At 46.7% G+C, this 21,154-nt stretch overlaps 1 protein-coding gene across 3 annotated transcripts in view; it reads left to right on the plus strand.

Annotated features, from left to right (window-relative positions):
* Window positions 1-1,629: 1,629 nt before the first annotated feature.
* pacs1 (phosphofurin acidic cluster sorting protein 1) overlaps window positions 1,630-21,154 on the plus strand; it is a 51,198-nt gene continuing 31,673 nt past the window's right edge. For 2 of the 3 annotated variants that reach the window (XM_076724518.1, XM_076724517.1), the window contains exon 1: window positions 1,926-2,202. In XM_076724518.1, coding sequence (XP_076580633.1) covers window positions 2,048-2,202 — 155 coding nt within the window. In that variant the 5' untranslated portion in view covers window positions 1,926-2,047. Of the gene's footprint in view, window positions 2,203-21,154 lie in introns of all 3 variants that reach the window. The other variant, XM_076724516.1, reaches the window with a different exon arrangement.

Consider the following 21,154-nt stretch of genomic DNA (forward strand, 5'->3'; position numbering starts at 1 on the left):
ATTCAAGTGACGTCTTAATGGATTTGATGGAGACAAACAAACATGCAGCCGGGCCGCGCTGTGACGCCGGTGGAGTGATTAGGTCACCTTCTGATTCACATTCAGATTCAGAGATCGTAATCGTAGCCAAGCCTTTGTCACCTGAGGGTGCAAACACTACACCTGTTTCATGCTGCACTCGCAGGCAGCCCAACACATGGAGAGCTGCAGCACGGTGTTTGTGTCACAGGGGGAAGTGTTGCTTCCCGTTGGTGATTAGAAGGTAAACAGAAGTGGGAAAAAACATGGCAGACGAGGCTTTAAACCGCATTTGACCTCATAACCTGCCACTTAAAAAGGAAGCAAAAATCTTTCCTGGACACTAAAAGCTGGACTTTCCGTTCATACTATGAAATGAAAGGGAGCTCAATACGCAGGCTGGAACCGGTTTTACAACTTTGTATATTTGTCTGCTTACAACAGCCGAGAGAAGGCGTGTGTGCGTGTGAGTGATGTGAGCTTGCACGTGTGTGTGACTAATGGGAATCATTTCAGCAACACCTGAGACTCCAGCCCGTGTGCCATATGGGCCTAAAATACAACAATGCACAAATTCACCCACACTGATCCTCAGTGAAACATCAGAATACGTTTTCCTGTAGAGGGAGAGTTTGCTCTAATGCAAACACAATACACATAGTCATACAAAGTGCAGGTGGTGGGAGGATAAAGCAGTGAATGATGGGCCAATATCGGCACTGAGGCTGGTGTAAATAAAAGTCACTGTAAGGAGGGAAAGGTGTTGTTTCACTTTGCACAACCACACTGATCAACTGGCTGAGTAATGAGGTCAAAGGTCACAAAGTGCCTCTTGCTTTCGCTTTTATTTTCAAATTGAAATAAGCCTTATATTTGCATGGTCACACTTATGTTAGTACAGAGGATATACTGCACCATGCCTGTACTGTAAATGTGTACTATAAATGTTTATACTATATATGCAGCGTACCATGCAGCCTAGTATAACATAAGGAAAACATTTAAAAAATAAAACAGTTGAAATAATAAATACATAGATTAATATACTAAGACTAATAATAACAATAATAATGGAACTAATACATATATTTCACAATATTTAATATTTTTAACAATATTGTATTTATAAACAATAATATTCTTAGTATTATAAATTGTTTTTATTGTATAAATTTATCAAACTATTTTATGAAACTGAATATTAAGTATACAAATTAAAATGAAACAATAATGAAATACACTTAGTAAGTACGTAACATAATAAAACAAACATAATTGAAATAATAATAATAAATAATCTGTCTTAATTCAATTAACTGTGGTACTATAGTATGAGATATGACTGAGTAAGGTTTGGAGGCAAAGCACTTCCAGCCTACATGTAGTATTACTGCAACCTCAAAAAAAATATATGTATACCAATACACTTAACGTAGTAGTAGCAGTACATGTACATATATAGTACAGTACATTTAAGAAACATGAAACATATGGAAAGGCAGGGTTTAAAAAAACACATAAACATGAGCGCAGCACGCTATTGGCCAGCCTCGCTCTCTCGTGCTCTCTCTCCCTCGCGCTCGCTCTCTCGTGCTTTTACGTCCTCTAACTGAAGAGGCGTAGCTCGCTGGTTTCTGCTCATTGTGCTGCTCCGGCGAGAGAAATTTCCGCTTCCTCCACCGATAAACACCAACCAGCGCACACCGGGAAGACACGAAGTTGAGGCGGAGAGGGTAGCGAGAGGACACACGGACGGACGCGGGGTTTTACCGCCTGTCTTCGGGTACAGACCCCGACGACTGCGATGTGTTCAGTACCGGGCGGCGAATAGCACAAAACGGATCAACTTTCCGGTTGCATTGTACGCGGGAGCGTTTTACGCATTTGCACCACCAGGAGCCTGAAAAAATAAGCTAAAGGAAGGAGGAAAAAAGGGCAACACACACACACACACACTCACGGAGAAGCCAGGCTACTACGGGTACTCCTCCTATCAGCTCCGTCTGAAAGCCCGTTCTCAGCCTCCAGGATGTCGGAGCGAGGAGGGCTCCCGCGGACTGGGGGCGTCCCTTCGCCGCACATGCAGCCCTCCAAGCCGGTCAGCATCACCTCCAACCGGCCGGTCCACATGAACCTGTACGCTACCTGGGAGGTGGACCGCTCCTCGCCCAGCTGCGTGCCGAGGTATGTGACGGGGGCCACGGCGAAAAAAAGGGTGCATGACTTATCATTTTGTGGGTGGTTGTGAGTGGGAAATAACCCAATCAGTGTGTTTACAATGGGGAATTTTTAAACAAACACCCATGGGTGCCTCTTTGGAAAGATTGAGAGGATGGTTGCTGTTCATGTGACATTAACAAACGGAAATTACGCATTAAAGGCAATAATTAGAAATGTATTAGCTCTAATTGGGATATTTACCCGATGTGACCCTTTATGGCACCTCCAGGACCCTTTAAGGTCCTTAGACCCCAGTTTGACTACCCCAGTTCACCCAGACAACCATTACCCAGCAGCTACCACCATCCTAATGTTACAGATAGCCCCAGCATGCCCTGTGGTTATCTTTTATACTCGTTTATATTTGTGTTGGGGCAGCTGCAGCATTTCCCAGAGAGCTTCAGGTCGTGCTCACCTGATCGATGCAGACAGACAGTGATGAAGCGTTGGGTTGCAGACTGTCACTGCAACTATAGAAGGGCATTTTGTTTCCATATGCGATACAGGTGTAACATCAGGCGCTGTGATTTACTGGCTTGTCGAGGAAGAGGTGACACTGCAGGGAGAAGTGAGTCATTTTTGATCAGATGTTTTGCTCGTTTCCTTGACGTGTGTAATCACAGCAGGCTGTGATGCAATGAGTGTTGTGCACCTGCATGCTTATGTAGACAATGCAGCAAGGGCACGGTAGGCGAGACACCTTATCCACCTTGGCTTAGTCCTAAACAAAGACTCTCAAGTAGGCTCCTTTGTTCGACTGAAAGGCTGTAGAGGGATTCAGACTGAATGTCACACCGCTGACACAAGCAGACGCACTTGCTCGTGTGATGGTTTCATCTGCACGGCAAGAAGCGTACTGGATGTGATGTCTGTCGGTCCGCTTGTATTTACGATGCCTGAGTAATAACTGAAGTCATGAGGTTAGATTCAAGGTCAAAGGTTAAGCGGCGTGACCGAGGTGCCACTCATGTGATTCACAGCCCCGGCTTAACGTACAGCGTGTGAGCTGAGGATGGATCGTGTCAGAGGAAGAGGAACGTATGAAATTACATTGCAGTTTTCACCTGTTAAACCAGGCTTGTAAATCTGCAACCTCTCAGTAACATGCATGAAATGTGAAGTTCTCCCTCAACTTGTGTTGTTTTTTTCTAGCCAAAAGACTGAACGGCAGCTTTCCAGATGAGCTCAGATGTTTAGGTTACTGAAAGCAATTAGTGGGAATAAAGCACGCTGGTAAAAGCATCATACAAAGCTCACATGCTGACATCTTAATCCTGCTTTCTAAAATGCTTCGGGGCTTTACTGGGTTAGAAGCAAAGCCTCAAGGGTACGTTTTGCTTCTTAACACACATTGCTTTTTGGCGGTGTGCGTCTGTGTGTGCGTGTGCCATGTGCTTGTGAATAAACAATACAGTCCCGGATCTATATTTTGGAACAGCTCACATGAATAAAACATCCATTGTTAGCCTACATTTGAGATATCTTTCCTCCTGACCTTTCCTTTGAGATGCGGATTATTACCCTCTTTGTGTTTGCGAGCAAATATCCTCAGCCGATTTTGAATATTTTGGCGTCGTGCTTCCAAATGTGATTGTAGATGTTTTCAGGACCCTTTTTTCAGCAGCCGTCACGGTCCGTCAAATGTCTTCGATTTCACTGCAGTTGCAGCAGCAGAGACAGACTCGCGGAGCCAGAAAAAGGGGGATGGAGAGAGGATGAGGCCGGGAGATGGGAGAAGAAGCGGTGGCTCTGTCATCTACATTTAAATAGGATTTCTCACAGACACAGGCAGGAGGAAAGTCCTCAGAAACGGTTGTGACAGCTAATCTGTGGCTTCCAGAGCTCGAAGAAACTGCAAATAACAACAGAGTGAAATTCAGCTGCGATGATGTTTTGCAGTCAGCTGAATATAGTCTGTTTGCTTGTTGCTTAATCTTCGTTGTTGCAAGAAGGACTCTGAACTTCCCCCCTCCAGCTGAGGTGTTGCTGCTCTAACCTCTTCCTGTCTACCCAAAATGCCACTTGGTATGCTGTTTATGTGGTGCTTTGTATTGAATCCGCCGCAGCAGGCACAAATATGCACTCAGTCGCCTACTCCAAAACCCATTTTTGCAGCAAAACATGGAAAAATACTAAACAAATTCAGGGCTGTTTGTTTTTGTGGCTCTTTTGGTCATATTCAGTGGGGAGTCACAGGAAATATTCAAGAGTGAGAGATGATATCGCGCTTGAGCATTCGTGAGTTCAGTGCCTCGGTATCAGAGCAACCAGGATACTACGAATATTTGTTTTGAAGGGCACAGAAGCTGAAATCAGCTCCACCCTTCCTCCTGTCCGTCAGCACAGTGTGAGTGCCTCTGAGGTCACTTCTGTGTTCAGCCTTCCTGACCTCTTCTATTCTTTACTACAGAGGAATAAATCATCTCACTGGCTCCAAACCAGCTCTTGCAGTGTGGTGTAGTGGGTGATTCCTCTCTCCGCTGTCTCTTCTGGGTTCTGCAGTGTCATCAACACACACATATACGGGTGCTTGGCACTATCCTCTCTGCTCGCTTCACTGCTTCTTCTGCCTCACCTCGGGGGATGAAACCTTCATTTTCTGGCAGCCAAATAATCCCACTGATGAGTACAGTATCTGCTCTCCCAGGCTCCAAAGCCTCACCTCAGTCTTATCGAGGCTGTAGTGAATAAAGATGAGCAGTTCTCAGGTGTATTTAGTGTTGCTGTCAGGTGGAATGTCGATGGTGGCCGTCAGTGTTCACACCACAAATGGTTTGGATTCCAGCATCCAGCATAGTTTAGTTAAGGCCTCCTTGTGCAGCTACTCTGCTTCAGGTATTCCAGGAATGGGCCCTGTCACAGAGCTCATCGCCTTGCATTATTAAAGGTCTCCTCAAAGAGCTGAGTGGAAAGTCCCATAGATGGATGCTGGGCTTCAATGTGGCTTTCAAGCCACGAGTGAGTCTTTTCCCTCAAAGAAACCACAGATCCACAAGAAGGACTTTGGAAACGGGGTAACATTTGGACCATAGACGAGGAAACGTTTAACCGTTTTGACTTGTGAGTCCTTAAAATGAAGCTTAGTCTTTGCCCTGACACATTTAACGTGTTACATTACTCCGTTACTCACTCCAGCTCCGTTAAAGGTGCCTTTAAACAACTCCTAATCCTCCACACCCATACTTCCTGTCTCCTAACTAACACGTGTCGAAGTAGAAAACAAGACAATCAAGCAGCCCTATAATTTGGAGGGCTTTATTTAGCAGCTAGCTTAGCGTCTGTGCCTGCAGACAGCTCTCCCGTTGCACACCTCCAGCTCTGAACAACTCCTGAATGCGGCTATAACAAGCCAAGGAGGCTTCCTCTCACCTCAGGCTGCTAGCTAGCATGTTGGGAGGCAAGAGTTAAACATTAACTAACATTAAAATGGCTAAATCCTTGAAAAGTAACAGCTGCTAGCTTGTTTGTGCGTTAGCGGCGAGGTTAGGTTAAGGGTAACTTGCCACTTTCAGCACAGATCAACATGTAGGTTCCTCGCAGAGGGTGTTGGAGGTTACAGGTGGGAGGGTGGTGGTGTTGTCGTTTCCTGTAGTGATGGGGATTTTGAAAACGGTAGCACGCAGATAGCGGAAGGGCCTGCCAGACTTATACCCACAGTCATCTGGTGAGTCAGACCCACTCCCAGTAAGACAGCTCACAAATCAGCCTTCAAATGTCAAAGTCACAGAGCGTCACTGCCGTTAGTAACACCTGATTTTCAGATCATAGCACCTGACACAAACTATTTCATGTACTTCACAGAGCAGCTGACAGTGGAATATGTTTAATCTCCTGCATCAGCGAGGATGGGACAAAAATCGTACCTTATTTTGTCAGGAGCCCTCCAAATGTTCGCTTTATGTATCCTAAAATGTTTGTAATTTGGCAATTTAATCCAGTTCTGCTCTTGAGCTCTTTGTATGTTCCTCCATCAGCTGAAAGACTGAAGATTTAGAGCTGAAAACAAACAAATAAAAGAGAACAGCAGGGTCACTGCATTAAAAATAAATGCTTATCTACTCACCTGGTAATGAACACTGTTTCTATGAAGAAGCACGTTGCAGAAATGCAGGATGTTCTGAATTATACATCGTGCATTTGTTAGACTCCTTTGCTAATTGCCCTGCAGCACAGTGGGGACGACACTCGTCCCTCGAGCGTTAGCGTTACATTAGCCGCCGTGGCCCCTGAACCCGTGGCTGCTGAACTCGGAAATGGAAAGAAGTGGATGGAGCGCCAACATCGCCATTGCACACATGCACGCACACACAGACGGGCTGCAGCGTTCATTAAGAAGCTTTGGTTTTACTGCGCTGCTCGTTCTTCCGCACAGCTGAGTGGCCGAGAGGTCTGAAGTTTCCGCCGCGCCTCAGAGATGAAGGGAGATAGAGTGTAAAGTGCAAACCCCCTCCTCCTCCTCTTCCTCCTCCTGACTTTCCATGATTATTTACTGTTTTTGATAGTAGCTGTCCAACGTCAGTCCTCAGGGAGAAATGGGAGATGGTGCCATTCGTGGCCATTATTGCCTTTAATGGTCTGTGAACCCAGTGGCTTTAGAAAGTTAGAGGAATGGATTTTATTAGTGGTACTCATAGAAATTATAATGCAGCTGAAATGGCCAACCAGAAAAATCTCCGTAGTGAAGGGAGTCATGTTTTCTCGGCAGCTTGAAGGCTGTAAAAAAAACCTGCAGTGAAACCTCTCACCCAGCTTTAAAAAGCTGCTAACCCACTCAAAGAATTTCACTGGTGTGCCTCTCAGCGCCGTGATGGCCAAACAGTGGCATAAATGCTCTTTATAGATCTTCCTAAGAATAGAATTAGCAGGATAACAGGGTCAGTTCGGAGGCTTGAAAATGAGTCAAAATATACTAAATTCGATTATGTGATCACATCATAAAGAAACAGGCTTTCAGTTGTGAAAGTTGACATTCGGCTGTGATTAAAAAAAAGAGCTGCATGTCTTCGCGTTGGCCTGAGCTGCTGCGCTGAATGCAAGGCATGGCAGACACGAGTCGCATGCGTGTGTGAAAATGAAGCGCAGTTCAAGCCAAAAAGAGCAAATTATTCAGCAGCAGCCGTCTGGTAATGATGGTGGAGAAGTGCTTTGGATTTTGGTGAGCGGACGCTGCCGCTGTGAATAACACATCAACTAGGAATCATTCATTTGATCTCGCATTCAGAGACCTCCGTTCTCACACTCGTATCAGCAGAGAGTCTGTAGAGGACATTATTTTCTTTATTTTTTAATGTGTAGATGTAGTTAACCTTGAAATGAATGCACCTATTCAAGTCGAAGGTCTCCCGTATCGGTTTGCTCTCTTATGAAACTCAACAAACAACTAAAACAACCTACGATTCAACGCTAACATCCTCGCTGATGTTATAGACTAAGTGTGTCAGGCATTGGAGAAGGAGAACACAGATAGTCCAGCTGAGGTGTCCTGCTGCTGCTGTTGGTTGGTTGGGGCTGTAAGGTGTCTGTTTTTGAGAGCTCGTCCCCCTGGCAGCGACCCCCCTGCTGTGGAATCATAGACTCCCACCTGGCAGCCTGCACGCACGCACGCAGATTTCCATTTCCGAGGTGCGGCGACACCTCCTCACGGACAGTGTCACTGACATATGCTTCGCTCTCATCTGAGGTGTAAATAAACAAGGACACTGTGGCATCCAGTTACACAAAAAGGACACGGTGTGAGGGAAGCACAAATCATGACAACAGGTGCATAATGACGCACACACACCCGCACTGGATCATGTTATGACAAAGCCCTTTCTACGCAATCTCCTTTTCAACCTGTTGAAACACGCTTAGGTGGAAATACGAGATAGAAACGTTTCTTCATCCAGCGCACATCTGAGATTGTGTTTATTTTTGCACATTTCTGAAGTATCTGGGGAGGAAGCTGCAGTTGGTTATTGCACTCCAGCAAAGATAAACAGACGTGGACTCAGAATAAACACATAAAGCTCACTTGGTCGGGAGCAACACAACGCCACCTCCACTGTGTTATCCTCAGGTCCATGCAAATAATGCGTGCACACGTGTGTAATCTGCAGCTCAGGTTACTCACTGTTTCACCTGAGTGACAACACAAGCTTATAATGAACTTAACACAGGCTGACCTTGTCACCGTGCTTGTGTTTAAGGATTACTGACAATTATTTAGTGACGTTTTCTCAATTTTGCAGAAGTTTGCTATAATTTGCTATAATTTTTGGTGCTTTTTTGGTGCTTTTTTTTGGGTATATTATTTGAAATAATTAAAACTAAATGAAAACTAAGCACGGCTTTTTGTAATTGATATTCCGCAGTCTAAGGAATTCATTCAACATTCTTTCTTGCCAAGATAAGATAGATGAGACTGATACCGATTCACACATGAAGCCACATGCAGGAGATGGTTAGCTTAGCGTAAACACTGGAAGCACTGAGAGCGCAGCTAACCTGATAACAGTCTGCTCACTAATGAGCGTGTTGTGTCTTGTTTGTTTAGTCCATGCAAATACTTGAGTGTATAAACAGTAAGGTGATGGTAGGCCAGCTGTCTCCAGTCTATTTTGCTAAGCTAAGCTAACCGTCCTCATAATCAGTGTATAGATGTGAGAGTGGTATTGATCGTCTGACTCTTGGCAGCGATATGTTCCCGAAATGTCAAACGCTGCAGGAGGTAGAATCCCTGTTTTTCTTAAGAAACTGAAGCAGATGATCGAGTGAGTTCAGGTAATGGATGTTAACCACTTCAGAAGTAAAGCTACTGCTAAATTAAGACACGTTATGGGAAAACAGACACGTCCTCAGTTTTCTTTCTGGCTCCTCGCCGTCGCTCTGATGCTCTCAGCCCGCTCTGACGGCTGTATCGATGCTGCAGCTGCTCCGGTTGGTTGATAACCAGGAAGCTAATGCGATCGCCCGTTCAGATAGAGGTTTCCTGTTCCGCGGTTGTGCAGAGTGGCGGACAGCGAGCTCCGATGGCATTGTCTCCCCACCTCCAGCTAAACTGGATTAGGCGGGTGCTCAGCTCATTAATCTGTAATCGCTTTAATGGAGGGTCAATTATATTATATGTGTGCACTTGTGTTGTGTGGGAGGCAACACAAAGAGGATTCCTCCTATGTGCTCCTAATTGAGGCAATCTTTATTTTCACTGTAACCTCACATATTCAATCAAACACAGACGCATGCATGCTGAATATGCCTGTGTGTTTTCCAGTTTCTCTCAATGCAAGCACTATCTTATCTCCTCTCGTAGGCACACACGCACTCACACAGAACTGGCCTCGACTGGGGGGGGGGGGGGGCAGCAGTCCTGCGCTCTGGATAACAAAGTGCAAACCAGCAAAAACATGATTAGCAAACTTGCCAACAATAACTTGTGCTCAGGGTGTTTCTGTTTTTTCAGCCCAGCCTGCGAACGCCGCGACCTCAATTTGTCGAGCGCACATTTTGTTGTAGTTCGTAAGCGCATGTGATGTTGGCTACATGTGTGTTTGAGTGTAAATGTGTGTGTTTGTAAGGGTTGATTCTGCCCTCCTTTGGAAGTAACGGGCCTCAGTGTGTCCTTGCCTGTGGCTGTGGGAAGTAGAGCAAGACGGGAAGAGCTGAAGAGAGGGGGAGCGAGGGAGAGAGGTTGGCACAGAATGAAGGAGAGGGAGGGAGAAAGATGATGGAAAGCACGCCGAAGAACAAGAGGTGACTTTTTTATTAACACACAAGACACCTCGGTGTGTGCCTGCGAGGAGGTGGATATGTATTACACGCACTGTGGGAAATAAAAGGTGTTCGCACTGTCACATTCTGCCCATCTGAATGGGAAGTCCCCATAATGTCCCCACAGAGCTGGTCCCCACAAGGGGACAAATAGCTGTGTAATAAACAAAGAAGAAAGGTGTGTGCGCATGTCAGGTCGCAGGTTTTCGGGCCGTTACAGACGCGTTCAGAGAAGCATACTGGCCCCTAAACTGTAGGTTGCAGATGTTTTCTGATCCAAGGAGGCTCAAATCAGGAGCAACTGGACTGGACGTTTCGCTTCTTATTCGGGGGTCTTTTGCAGGTATTCAACCTGAAGACCCCTCAGATGGTCAATACCTGGTGGCGAATGTCATAAGCAGGTGGTTTCAGTACCTAGACTCGCACCTCAGAGGCTGCCTGTGGAAACGTCGTCCATTAATTTCTATTGATCGTGTCCAATTACTATATAATCAGGCCCCCGCCTCCAGAAGCAAAGAATTGTGTGTACAGCGAGAAGGTGGTGGGAGCTTTTGCTGCTCTTGAATCTGCAGCTCGTCTCGCCTTTAACCTGTCATCAAATGGAGGTGGCGTGTTATCGTGCGCTGTCGCTGCTGTCACATGAAGTGCCCGTAATCACTGCAGCGCGCCGAATTCACAACAAGCACTCGAACCCGCATCTCGCCTCAACTTAGATCCTCCTAACATGCTGGCGTTTTTTGTTTGCTGCGCCGTCGTGTGTTCGTGTGTGTTCACCTCTGCCTCTTTACGCCTTGATTCAAAGGGTGTTCATATGTATGTGTGAGCGTGTATTTTTGCGTGTTCACACTGCGCGCTGCCTGTCGTGGTGTGATTTTCATTGCAGCTGCTTCTTGCCTCTGCATTGAATAGAGTGTGTGTGTCTGTATTCACCATGATTGCTGCTTTTAAGTGTCATCTTCACTGTGTTCTTCGCTGTCTCACCTACACATTACATCAAACAGCGGTTGAGTGTGTGTGTTGGTTTGTGTGCGTGCTGTTGTTTGTTCACGCTGTGTGTGCTGCCTTTAGCAGTGTCATTTTCATTATATGTTTGGCAGCACTCAAATCAGTGTCCTGGCTGACCTTGCGCTTGTGTGTGTGTCTGTGTTCTTGCTGCATTTGTGCCTTGCAATATCACCTTATGCCTCACAGAGAGCAAATCGTCTCGCCTCACCTAGCGACTTACATCAAGTAACGCTTTACTGTGTGTACATGTGTGTCTGTGTGTCCTGGCGGGGTGCCTTCGCTTCGGGCTAAGTGTCAGCTCATGACAGCGGGGTGACTGTTGCTCGCTGCAGAGGCACAGCAAGGGGAAAGAAACGGGAAAAGAAGAGCGAGGGATCAGGCGTCTTCAGGGAACCGTAGCAGAGAAAATGAGGAAGTGAAGGGTGGCGTTTGTGTGGTTTCAGACCTCTGAACTGTCGCACACATCTCAGTAAAAAGGTCTGGTGTTGCTCATGTGAAAGACCGTTTTACGTGGTTTGGGAAATAGTCAAGCTAATTAGAAATTTGCGGGACTAATTTGTCTGACTGTGCCAGTTGGACAGATAAGGACATTGTGAACAGTTATGGTTATGATCAGCAGTTTAACGTAAGGCCGCAACTAATCGATGTCCAAAAACTGTCAGCGCAGTTTCCCAGAATCATATCAATAGTCCAATAGATTCAGCTAATTAGCAAAAAGAGCAGCAAATTTTCACATTTAAGAAACTGAAACTACTAAAGGTTGTTCATACCCAGTGTTAAACTTCATATGTTCATAGATTAGATATAAAGTAAGAATGCAAGTGATCATGCAGTGTGAGCTGATACATGCTAATGAACGCAGCTTGCTTGCTTGCTAACTATTTTAGCTAATATATTAGCTACTGTTGCCATCCTGCTCCTGTCCCAGTTCATCTGTTCCCAACATTAACCCACACAAACACACTGAGGAGGGAACTTTTATTTCCCACAATGGACATGTTGCAGGACACCTGGCCACACGTTATTGATTATTTATCCAGCATCTCATTGTCTTAGCTTGCAAACCTGCCAAGCTATGCTAAATGTATGCTAACGTAGCTGAAAAGAACGTGAGAGCATTGGAGATCGGTCAGTGGTGGTCCGTCAAAGGCGGTGTCACACTGAATAATGGAGCGATAGCAAAATGGCCTTTCAGCCTGGATGTGAAGTCAAGGTACAGCAGAGGAAAAGTGTATTTGATGCAGAGATCGGGAAACAAGGCGGACGGGGGGGAGTGATGAGAAGAGGTCGATGAGAACGAGAAGAGGAGGGCACCATTGTGAGAAGTCAAGGGGGAGGGAGCGTGAAGCCAAGGGTGAGATGACAGGAGGGGGACAAAGGATTCGGCTGTGAAGGGGAGAAAATGGGCTCGAGTGGATGAAGGTGAGAAGGAGGAGGAGGGGCTGATGAGAGGGGGAGAAAAGGGAGGCTTTATCAGAGAAGGGTGACATCAAAGCAAGGGTGATTTGTTAAATGGGAAGAGGAGCAGCTGGAGCACAGGGAGGAGATGCGGCGGAGAGATGTGAGCTGATGGAGGAATTAGACTCCGCCACATGCCTCCTTCTTCCTCCTCGCCCTCACTTGATTTGCCTCTCCTGCTTCCTCCACATCTGTCTCCTCTCCTTGTGTTTTCACCTTTCCATTCGTCCCTCCTTCACACCCCCCACCTCCCCTCAGAGCCGTACTTCACCACTGATGCTGGCGTGCTTTTGTCACGGGTGCTGCCCCGGTCTTGTCCACAGCTCAGCCCTCTGATCCACCGTCCCCCGCCGGCCTCCTTCCTCCCAGTGTCGCACGATGGATCTGCCACCAAGTGCAGTTTCACGTCCGCCGCCATTGTTCCCAGAGCAGTCAACATCCAAGGTGCCACAATGGCTGACTCACCTGCTGTCAGTGGTTTGGTACCAACATGACCGTCATGGGCGCTGTTTCAGTCCTGCTGCGTCACATTGCAGCTGCTTCAAGCTTGACTGAATGTAAATGAAAAAGCCTCGCATCCCTACTAATTTTAAGTGCCGTTTTGGCTCCAAGTCCCAGCGATTTAATTGGTGTCCCTCACTGTGCCAAGGCGTGAACAGAGACGTAATGGAAGAGTTAAGCAGAGGTAAAAACACCAAACGCGAGCAGAGCGCTCACTCCCCAGCGTTGGTCCGATGTGCTTGTTGAAATACGCTTTCCTCGTGTCGTTCTGTCCGCTCTTTTTGTTCACTTTTGAGACGTGACAGTTATTTTCATCACGCGCCGCTGCTGAAAATAAACTCCACGAAGGCGTCGAAAGGTGCGACTTGTGCTATTTCTGCTTTCACGGGGGACAGCAGGACTAGTTAATATGCTGCATGTAGGAGTTGTTGAATGCTATTGATACAAAGGAAATAATTCACAGTATGCTCGTTCTGGGGAATACTGCAATCAGAAACAAAGGGGTTTTTTATTTCTTTGTCTTTTTTAGTGCGGTGTCCTCCCACGCTTGTAACAGCGGCTCCTCCAAAGACTCCATAGAAGCAGATATAGATGGTCTGAGGCAGCTGTTGTTCACGCTGAAATAATATCATTGTTGTGATTGTTGCTGCGTCTTAAATATGTAATTAAAAGGGATATATGCTAACTTTCTTCAGCGCCTTTTCTCCTTCGTTATACTGTGGTTTTTCTGTAAATCTGTGAAATTGTGCTGTATGTGTGATGTGAACTCTACATGATAGCAGCTTATCTTCGGTAGTTTCCGTCTCAAAAGCCCCTGAAAGTCCAGAATGGAGCATATCTCTTGATTATCGCTCCCTTTAAGCCCTCTGATTGTTCTGTCTTGGTGTTTTGAGGTGGAAAGCGCTGTGTGTTGTGCATTCAGGTACTTTTGGCTGTAAAACGCAGCAACGACGGCTGCTGTTTGGAAGTTCCTGCTTTTGCCTGATTTGCTCTCTTGCCTAAGTTTTAGCCGCTGTGAGCAGGACAAACACATTTGAAGTGGAAGTTTTGTTTGCAGTTTTGTGACACTGAACACATCATCATGCACCGAGGAGCCACAGGCGTGCACCGAGAACTGAAATAAGAAGTTTGCACTCGTTGGGTTTGTGTGGGCATTTGTGGCGAACGCAGAAAGCACAACACCTCTTGAAGGCACCATAAGATCTGTGTCTTCCTGGTTTTTAATGCTCTGTTTCACAGGCTGAATCCAGGCCACGGGCTGCAATTTGTCGCCGTCGCGTCGTGTTTCCTGCGAGCTGCTCGTTCCGAGGGTTACGTAACAGACTGATAAGTGTGTTTCTGTGCGGTGGCTGTCGCGCGCTTGTGTGTGTCCGTCGCAGAAATCGGATGTGATCAGTGAACTTGTTCATTTTTTTTTTAATTTATTTATTTTTCCTCTGTCCAGATGTAGAGCAGAGCTACATGTTGAAGTGCAGCTGGCAACACAAGCCCAAGGGAAACACACACATATGTTTATTTAGCTCCATGAGTGACCTGCCTCATCCTTACCTCCACACCAACACACCTCTGTCATGACTCAACACATCCATCTGCACTTCTTCGCCCTCTGTTGCTTTTTTATCTCTCCGTCTGTCTCATTTCGCTGCGTCCAGCCGATGTGGTGTGAGGTTTCGCTTTATTTCCAGCGCCGTCTCTCTGTCATTTCACGTTAAGCGCACAAGCTGAACTGCTGAACTGTCCAGAACCATTTTCGGTCGATGGTGTTTACTTCCTTCCTTCCCCCCTCCCCGTCTTTCTACAATTTTGAGTTTCTCCAGGGATTTGATTAATAGCTCGCACACGCTCTGCACAGTTGACTCTCATGCCTTCCAAAACGAGGCAGCTGCCGCCCACGTACCCATACGCATACGAGATAGCTCAGTATAACAACATCAAAAAAATGAAGTGCCCACCCACCTACGTGTAGTCACACGCTCATATAGCTCCCCTGCTGTGGGCAAAAGCACACAGCGAAGAGCCATGTCATTTATCGTTCTTGATGAGAGTTGGTGAGCAAGGGGTCTACGCACACGCACGCACACACACACACACACACACACACACACACACACACACACACATACATATGAGTTCTTTTGCTGTAATGGAGGAATCACTTCTGCTCTGCGTTCACATTACATATGATTCACAGAGCAGGAAGCCACACACAGTAACTGCCTCATAGCTGTATGGGAAAGCCACATACTGCAGGCTCAGTGATGCATATAGTACATATTGTCCATGTGGCACATACTGTGTACACACACACACACACACACACACACACACACACACACACACACACGCACACACCATGACCACGTTACGTATTACCTGTAACCTACTTATGCCAATGTACACTCACCCACTCTCTTTCTGTGGCTGTTTCTCCCACACACACTCGGATTGACACATGCATTTACACACTCTTTCTGTTTCACACACACACACACACACACACACACACACGCCCACACGCGTGTGCTGACAGACTGATGTGCTTATTCATCAGTGCAAACACACATGCATGCGTGGGAGATCTTTGCATCAAAAGTAGGCATGGTACAGGCAGGGTGGAGAGGGACAGCAGAAGGGTGTGTGTGAGTGTGTGTGCGTGTGTGTGTGTGTGTGTGTGTGTGTGTGTGTGTGTTTGCCAGCCAAAAGCATGTTCAGCGCCACGGAGGTCAGAAGTCGTGGTGATCTTGTGAGCTGATTGTGCTGATATTTGGCAGCCTCGAGCGTCTTCACACGTTTGATGTTTGAGGCGTGCAAAAGGCTGGGCCTTTCAAAATAAAGGTCAGGGAGCTTCCAAAGATGACCAGTTTCCTTCAGAGTTTTAAATATAGTAAATCTTGCTGATATTCTGCATCTTTTAGATCTTGATGTGGGCACTTTTTGCTGTACCCGAGGTTAGTTGCAGGGTTAAACGCCAGGAAATCAGTTGGTGGAGGTGGTGCGGTCTCAGATCAGTCATTGTCAGCTCCTGAGTTGAATCAGATCTGGATGCATCTTGTCTTGTGATTAATTAAGTCACTAAACGATGGTTAAAACAGTTGCCTCACCCGTTGAATATATGACATTTGCTTCCGCTCTGCCTTCCTGAAGGGAGTTTTATTTTAGAAAAGCCGGGCTATTACATGGTTTTTGAGGCTGATGCTGAAAACCTGAAAACAAAATATCAACTGTTTTATTAATTTATTATATTTTTTATTTTTACATCAACATGTAACGTAAACAGTCTTGTTACAGGTAAAACCGTTGCTATATTAGTTAGTGATGAAGTGCGACAAAGGGGACATTAATGTCGTATTTCTGGCGCCAGTCATCGTCTGAATTTCATGGACCAAATGTGCCTTTATGGCTTAATGTAGTAAAAGACAGACAGCAGGGGGACCAGGCAAGCATCATAAAGTGAAGATAGATGTGAAGGAGAGAGACAGAACACACAGAGGGCAGACTGAACTGGAGTAACACAAAATCAATCCAAATCCTGTGTTGGAGAAAGAAGAGATGGAGATCGAACTGGAAAAAAAAAGATTTTTAAAAATAAGGAGCAGCAATTAGACAAATCCTGCAGAGCGGGATGTGGAAAACAGGAGCAGAAGGAGGAGCAGGGTGATGGGACAGAGCGAAACAGAGGCGCTATCAGATGAGACAGATGGAGAGGATGGAGAACTGTTGATTGCCAGAGGAGAGATGGAAAAAGCCTCAATGAGGAGAAGGGAGTGGGCAGGAGATGAGAGGCAGAAGGAGAGATAGTCCTGCTTTTTGTTGGCGGACAGTGGTGGACAGCTTGTGTTACTGGGAGAGATAAGAAATGGGGGGAAATTGAAGGGAGAGGAGACAAAGAGCCTGCAGCACAAAGGCGCACAGACAAACACGCTGAATTTTAATGGGTCTTAACGCTTGGAGCCAGTGTGACCGTGACCCCGCTGTAAGAGCCTGCCACGCTGTGATGCAGGTGACACACCTTCAAAACTGATCTTAGACGTTTACCGAAACACACACGCGCCGTCAGGCTCAGACTGGCCAGATTATTAATAGATTCAGTTTGCAAACGCTGACTGTCACACACACACACACACACACACACACACACACCGTGGAAAAGGGAAATGTCACAGAGGAGGAACAGAGACTGGCAGGATTGACGGCTGGCATCATTTCACGTCTAATCTTCCCGAACAGAATATTCTGGCAGAACCAAACGTCTCTTTTATCATCCGGCGTAGCCTCAGTGGCCTCGCTGCGCCCGTGTCTCACAGCTCATTTAATTATAGCCCCTAACTTACGAGGCACTTCTCCTAGATTGCCACGAAAGCCCCCCCCCCCCGCTTACCGAAAACCAAAACAACAAAAGCAGACGCGGACGGAAAGATTAGGCCGACTGGAGACTGACGTCTCGCAAAGCCATTAGCTGATGAAAGGTAGTTTAATGTTACGTTGGTCTTGGCTGTTATCGTTTATTGAGACTCACCTTGTGCGTCAAGGTGAGTTCTGGATCTATTATATATATATTATATAGAGGCTTGTTTGTAATTCACCGTGCAGATCTGACGAGACGAGGACGAGAGATCTGAGGGACGGGAAAAGAAGCGCATTTTTAGAAAATTTATTTTAAGCACCAGGTAATTATTTTTCTGACTTTTGCTGCTTTGGAGGTGTTGGTTGCTCACGTCCCTCCGACAGCATCAGAGAGACAAAAAGACTGACGGAGCGTCTGCGCGTGCTCACGGGGGAATGAGTTAGCTGCAGATGGACGCAAGACGCTTCTGTATTTAAGAGAGAGAGAGAGGAGAAATGGGGACGGCCGATCATAAATGCATCATGGGTGGACTGACCAGGTGCCGCCTGCCAGGACCTGGAGGCAGACATGAAACCCAGACAGCAGCCCAGGGCGAGACACACACCACAGGCCGCGGCGGAGCCAGAGAGCCGTCACAGCATTTAGAGCAAAATGAAAGTCTGTGGTGTATTAAAGAGCGTTTAGCCCCAGTTAACCTTATTTAACACCCAGATATGATTGCTGGGATCCGAAAATATGACGGTTAATATATATGTGAGCGCTGGTTTCTCTACAGTCTGTTAGCTGCTGCTTGCTGGATGATTAAAGTGTCATTGCAAAGGGGGGGGGGGGGGGGGGTGAGGAGTAGAGTAAATATTAGTGACAGACTGAAAATGTGCAGCATATCGTGCAATTTACAGAAAATGCGTTTTTACATCGTGATGTCATTTTTTTCCGCCAAATTTGTGGTGTGTGATGTGCAGTGCAGCGGTGGAAGAAGTACTCAGATTTTTTACTCAAGTAAAAGTAGGAAGACCGCAGTGTAGGAATACTCTGTCGCACGAAAAGGCACTGAATTCAAGATCTGTCTTCAGTAAAAGTACAAAAGTATAGCATCAAAACACACTTTGAGTGCTAAAAGTACTCACTGTGTGTGTACCTACTCCAGACTGCTGGATTATAATTAGTGATGCATGAAGGTGTAAGCATTGCTAAAGCTGCATCTTGTGAAGGTGGAGCTAATTTAAACTGCTTTATATTCTGCCAGGGAGCTTAATCCATAATAACCAACCACAGTTTAAGAGGTGATATATATTATGGATTAGCTGCAGCCGGGTCACATGATGTTACTGCAGTGGATGTAAAGTGTCTGACCAGTACCAGCCCAAATTACTGTGACGATAAGTTATGGTGTACTGGTACTTTGATAGTATGCGTTTGCAATATCAACTTGACCCGACTGGCAAACCGACTCTGGCTCCCTAAACTGGCTGGAGGGATGCAGCATCGATCAATACGCACTATATTAAAAGCTGCTGGATTAGTGTCCCGTTGCCCTGCTGCTCCTCTTCCTCCCCGTTTCGTCCCCCCTCCCTCCACTTCTCTGTCTCTCTCCGTCGGAGCGAATAGCAAAGCATTCATGCATATTGATCAGCCGAAACACAATTAGCCTCCTCTGTGTACATGTTTGTTTGTGGTCGCCCACGAGCGGGCGGCGCTGTCGCCCCTCCGGTGTGTGTCAGCGGGGTTGGACAAACATCGATAAGATCTGAATCGGGACAAGTCTGGGCCGACGCTAACATGGGTGGAGATGATACGCCGGTGGGCTGTTGTTGCTGCTGTGTGTGTGCGCGTGTGAGCGCGTGTGTGTGGTTGACTCACAGTGCATCATCCAGAGGTTTCCCCATGACTCTGATTAGAAACTGCCGCCACTGAGCGAGGCTGTATCAGAATACTAATGTGACCACAGTGGGGTTTTAGTGTTTTCAGACGCTGTGCAATCATGCACACACAAATCTGAATGACTTCACAAACTTAAGTTAAATTTCCCTAACAGACAACCAAAGCTACCTCAAAGCAGTTAAATATAGGACTTGGGGTTAAATCAGGTTGTGCCGTGGTTTAATTTAGGGGCTGTGGGTTTGGTTTAGAGCGAGTGTTTGATAATCAAACACTTGATTTTCTCTTGCCAAGTCTCTAAATGATTCAGCATAACAAAATCCAAAGCGCCGCTCCACAGGTGCAGCTGCGCCTCTCTCGGCATCCAAATTGTTCATCAGATGAAACCGCATCATCTCTTACTCCGTGAGTCAGATCATGTTAAAAGCGAGTCCTCCCACTCGCAGCTGACATTTCCTTTTGTCGATGTAACTCCTTATTTTTAGTCCTAAGTCATGCCAGAATCTTTGAGTCAACCCTAACCCTAACCTCCGTGGGCGTGAGGCCGGCTGTCGCGCCTCCGCCGAAGCCCGACCGAGTCCGTAATCTTAACAGTGAACCCGAGCTGTAGCGCTGAACTCTTGACCTAAACCGGATCAACCAGATCGTATCCGTAAAGTGTTCAATGAGTCAGCCGAGGAGAAGTCTCTGTAACATCTAGTGTGCGATGATGTGTGACTGCTGATGATTGAGGGGATAATGATGTCACGCCGCCGCTCGATGCACAACACCTCCAGTGAGCTTGTGTGCTGAGTGTTAGCGTGTGTTTCTGCACAGCGTCCGCGCCGACTCGAGTGACATCACTTGAGACCAAGCAGACGTCGATGCGTAAGATCAGCGGAGTTCCCCTTTAAAGGAGACTGTCACAAACGCTGCTTGTCTTTCCGTCTTCGTGAAGAAATCTGGGCCTCCGGAAGCATTTCGACACACGCGCTCTCTCTCGCACACACACATGCACTCCTTCATGCATCAGCACAACCACGGAGCGTCTTGTTTTTCTTCACTGATGCTGTTTGACAGACTGTTCTGCCGTGTTGCCTGTTGGTTCTCATGTTACCGGAGCATTAGTCTGCTGCACCACTGTGGGCGAGGAAGGAGGAAGCCTCAGCCTCACTGGAGTCTGCCTGCTGATGTGACCCGCATGCTAATCATGTGTAGGACCAGGCTAGGGGGGTATAGCCTATATACACACACACACGCACACACACGTACAGTGCGCATACACACTGTTATAGCTCAGCTCTCAGTTTTGCTCCATCTGTAGACTTAACACAATTTCTCCTCAGCGATTGATGCCTTGGCAACCCAATGCCACGCCTCACCGCCTCCTCCCCCAATATGCATGCCCCGCCCCGTCCAGCAGCTCATTGGCTGTCACAGAGCTGTCACAGGGTCACGGATGAGAAGCGGAGCAGACTGCAGAGCTTTATGACTCACTCTGCTCTGCAGGCAGGTTGTGCTCCTATAGGCAGGGCTTCAGCTCGGATGGAGGCAGCCTCAGGTGTACCGCGCCTCGGCGAGCTCCATCTCGTCAAACTGCGGAAAGTCCGGTGAATTTTTTCACGTAATGCCGGTGCCGGATTGTTCCTTGTTGGCAGAATGGGAACAAAGGGAAAATGTCCCGATTTTATGACTCAGTGGCTTTTTTTTGCATTAAGTAAAATCAATGCTGGAGGTACCTGGATCCTTATTTCTCATATGAAACCTTTACTGACTGTAGACTGTAATGAGTCGGAGGTGTTTAAGTCTAAAAAGTAAAATTCAGAGTAAAATAAAACCTGTTTTTCCTTTGTTTCATGTAATTGTGGACCCGCACTCGCTACCTCGCGTCTCTGTTTTTCCGCACGTTCGACATATTGCAAATAGTTTTGCGCTCGCGCTCGCGCCGTCAGCCGTCCCCTCTTGTAATCACGCACGCTGAGAGCTCGAGATTCTGTTTGC

The sequence above is a fragment of the Chaetodon auriga genome, chromosome 24 (genome assembly GCF_051107435.1).
Source record: "Chaetodon auriga isolate fChaAug3 chromosome 24, fChaAug3.hap1, whole genome shotgun sequence".
In the NCBI taxonomy this organism is placed as follows: domain Eukaryota; kingdom Metazoa; phylum Chordata; class Actinopteri; order Chaetodontiformes; family Chaetodontidae; genus Chaetodon; species Chaetodon auriga.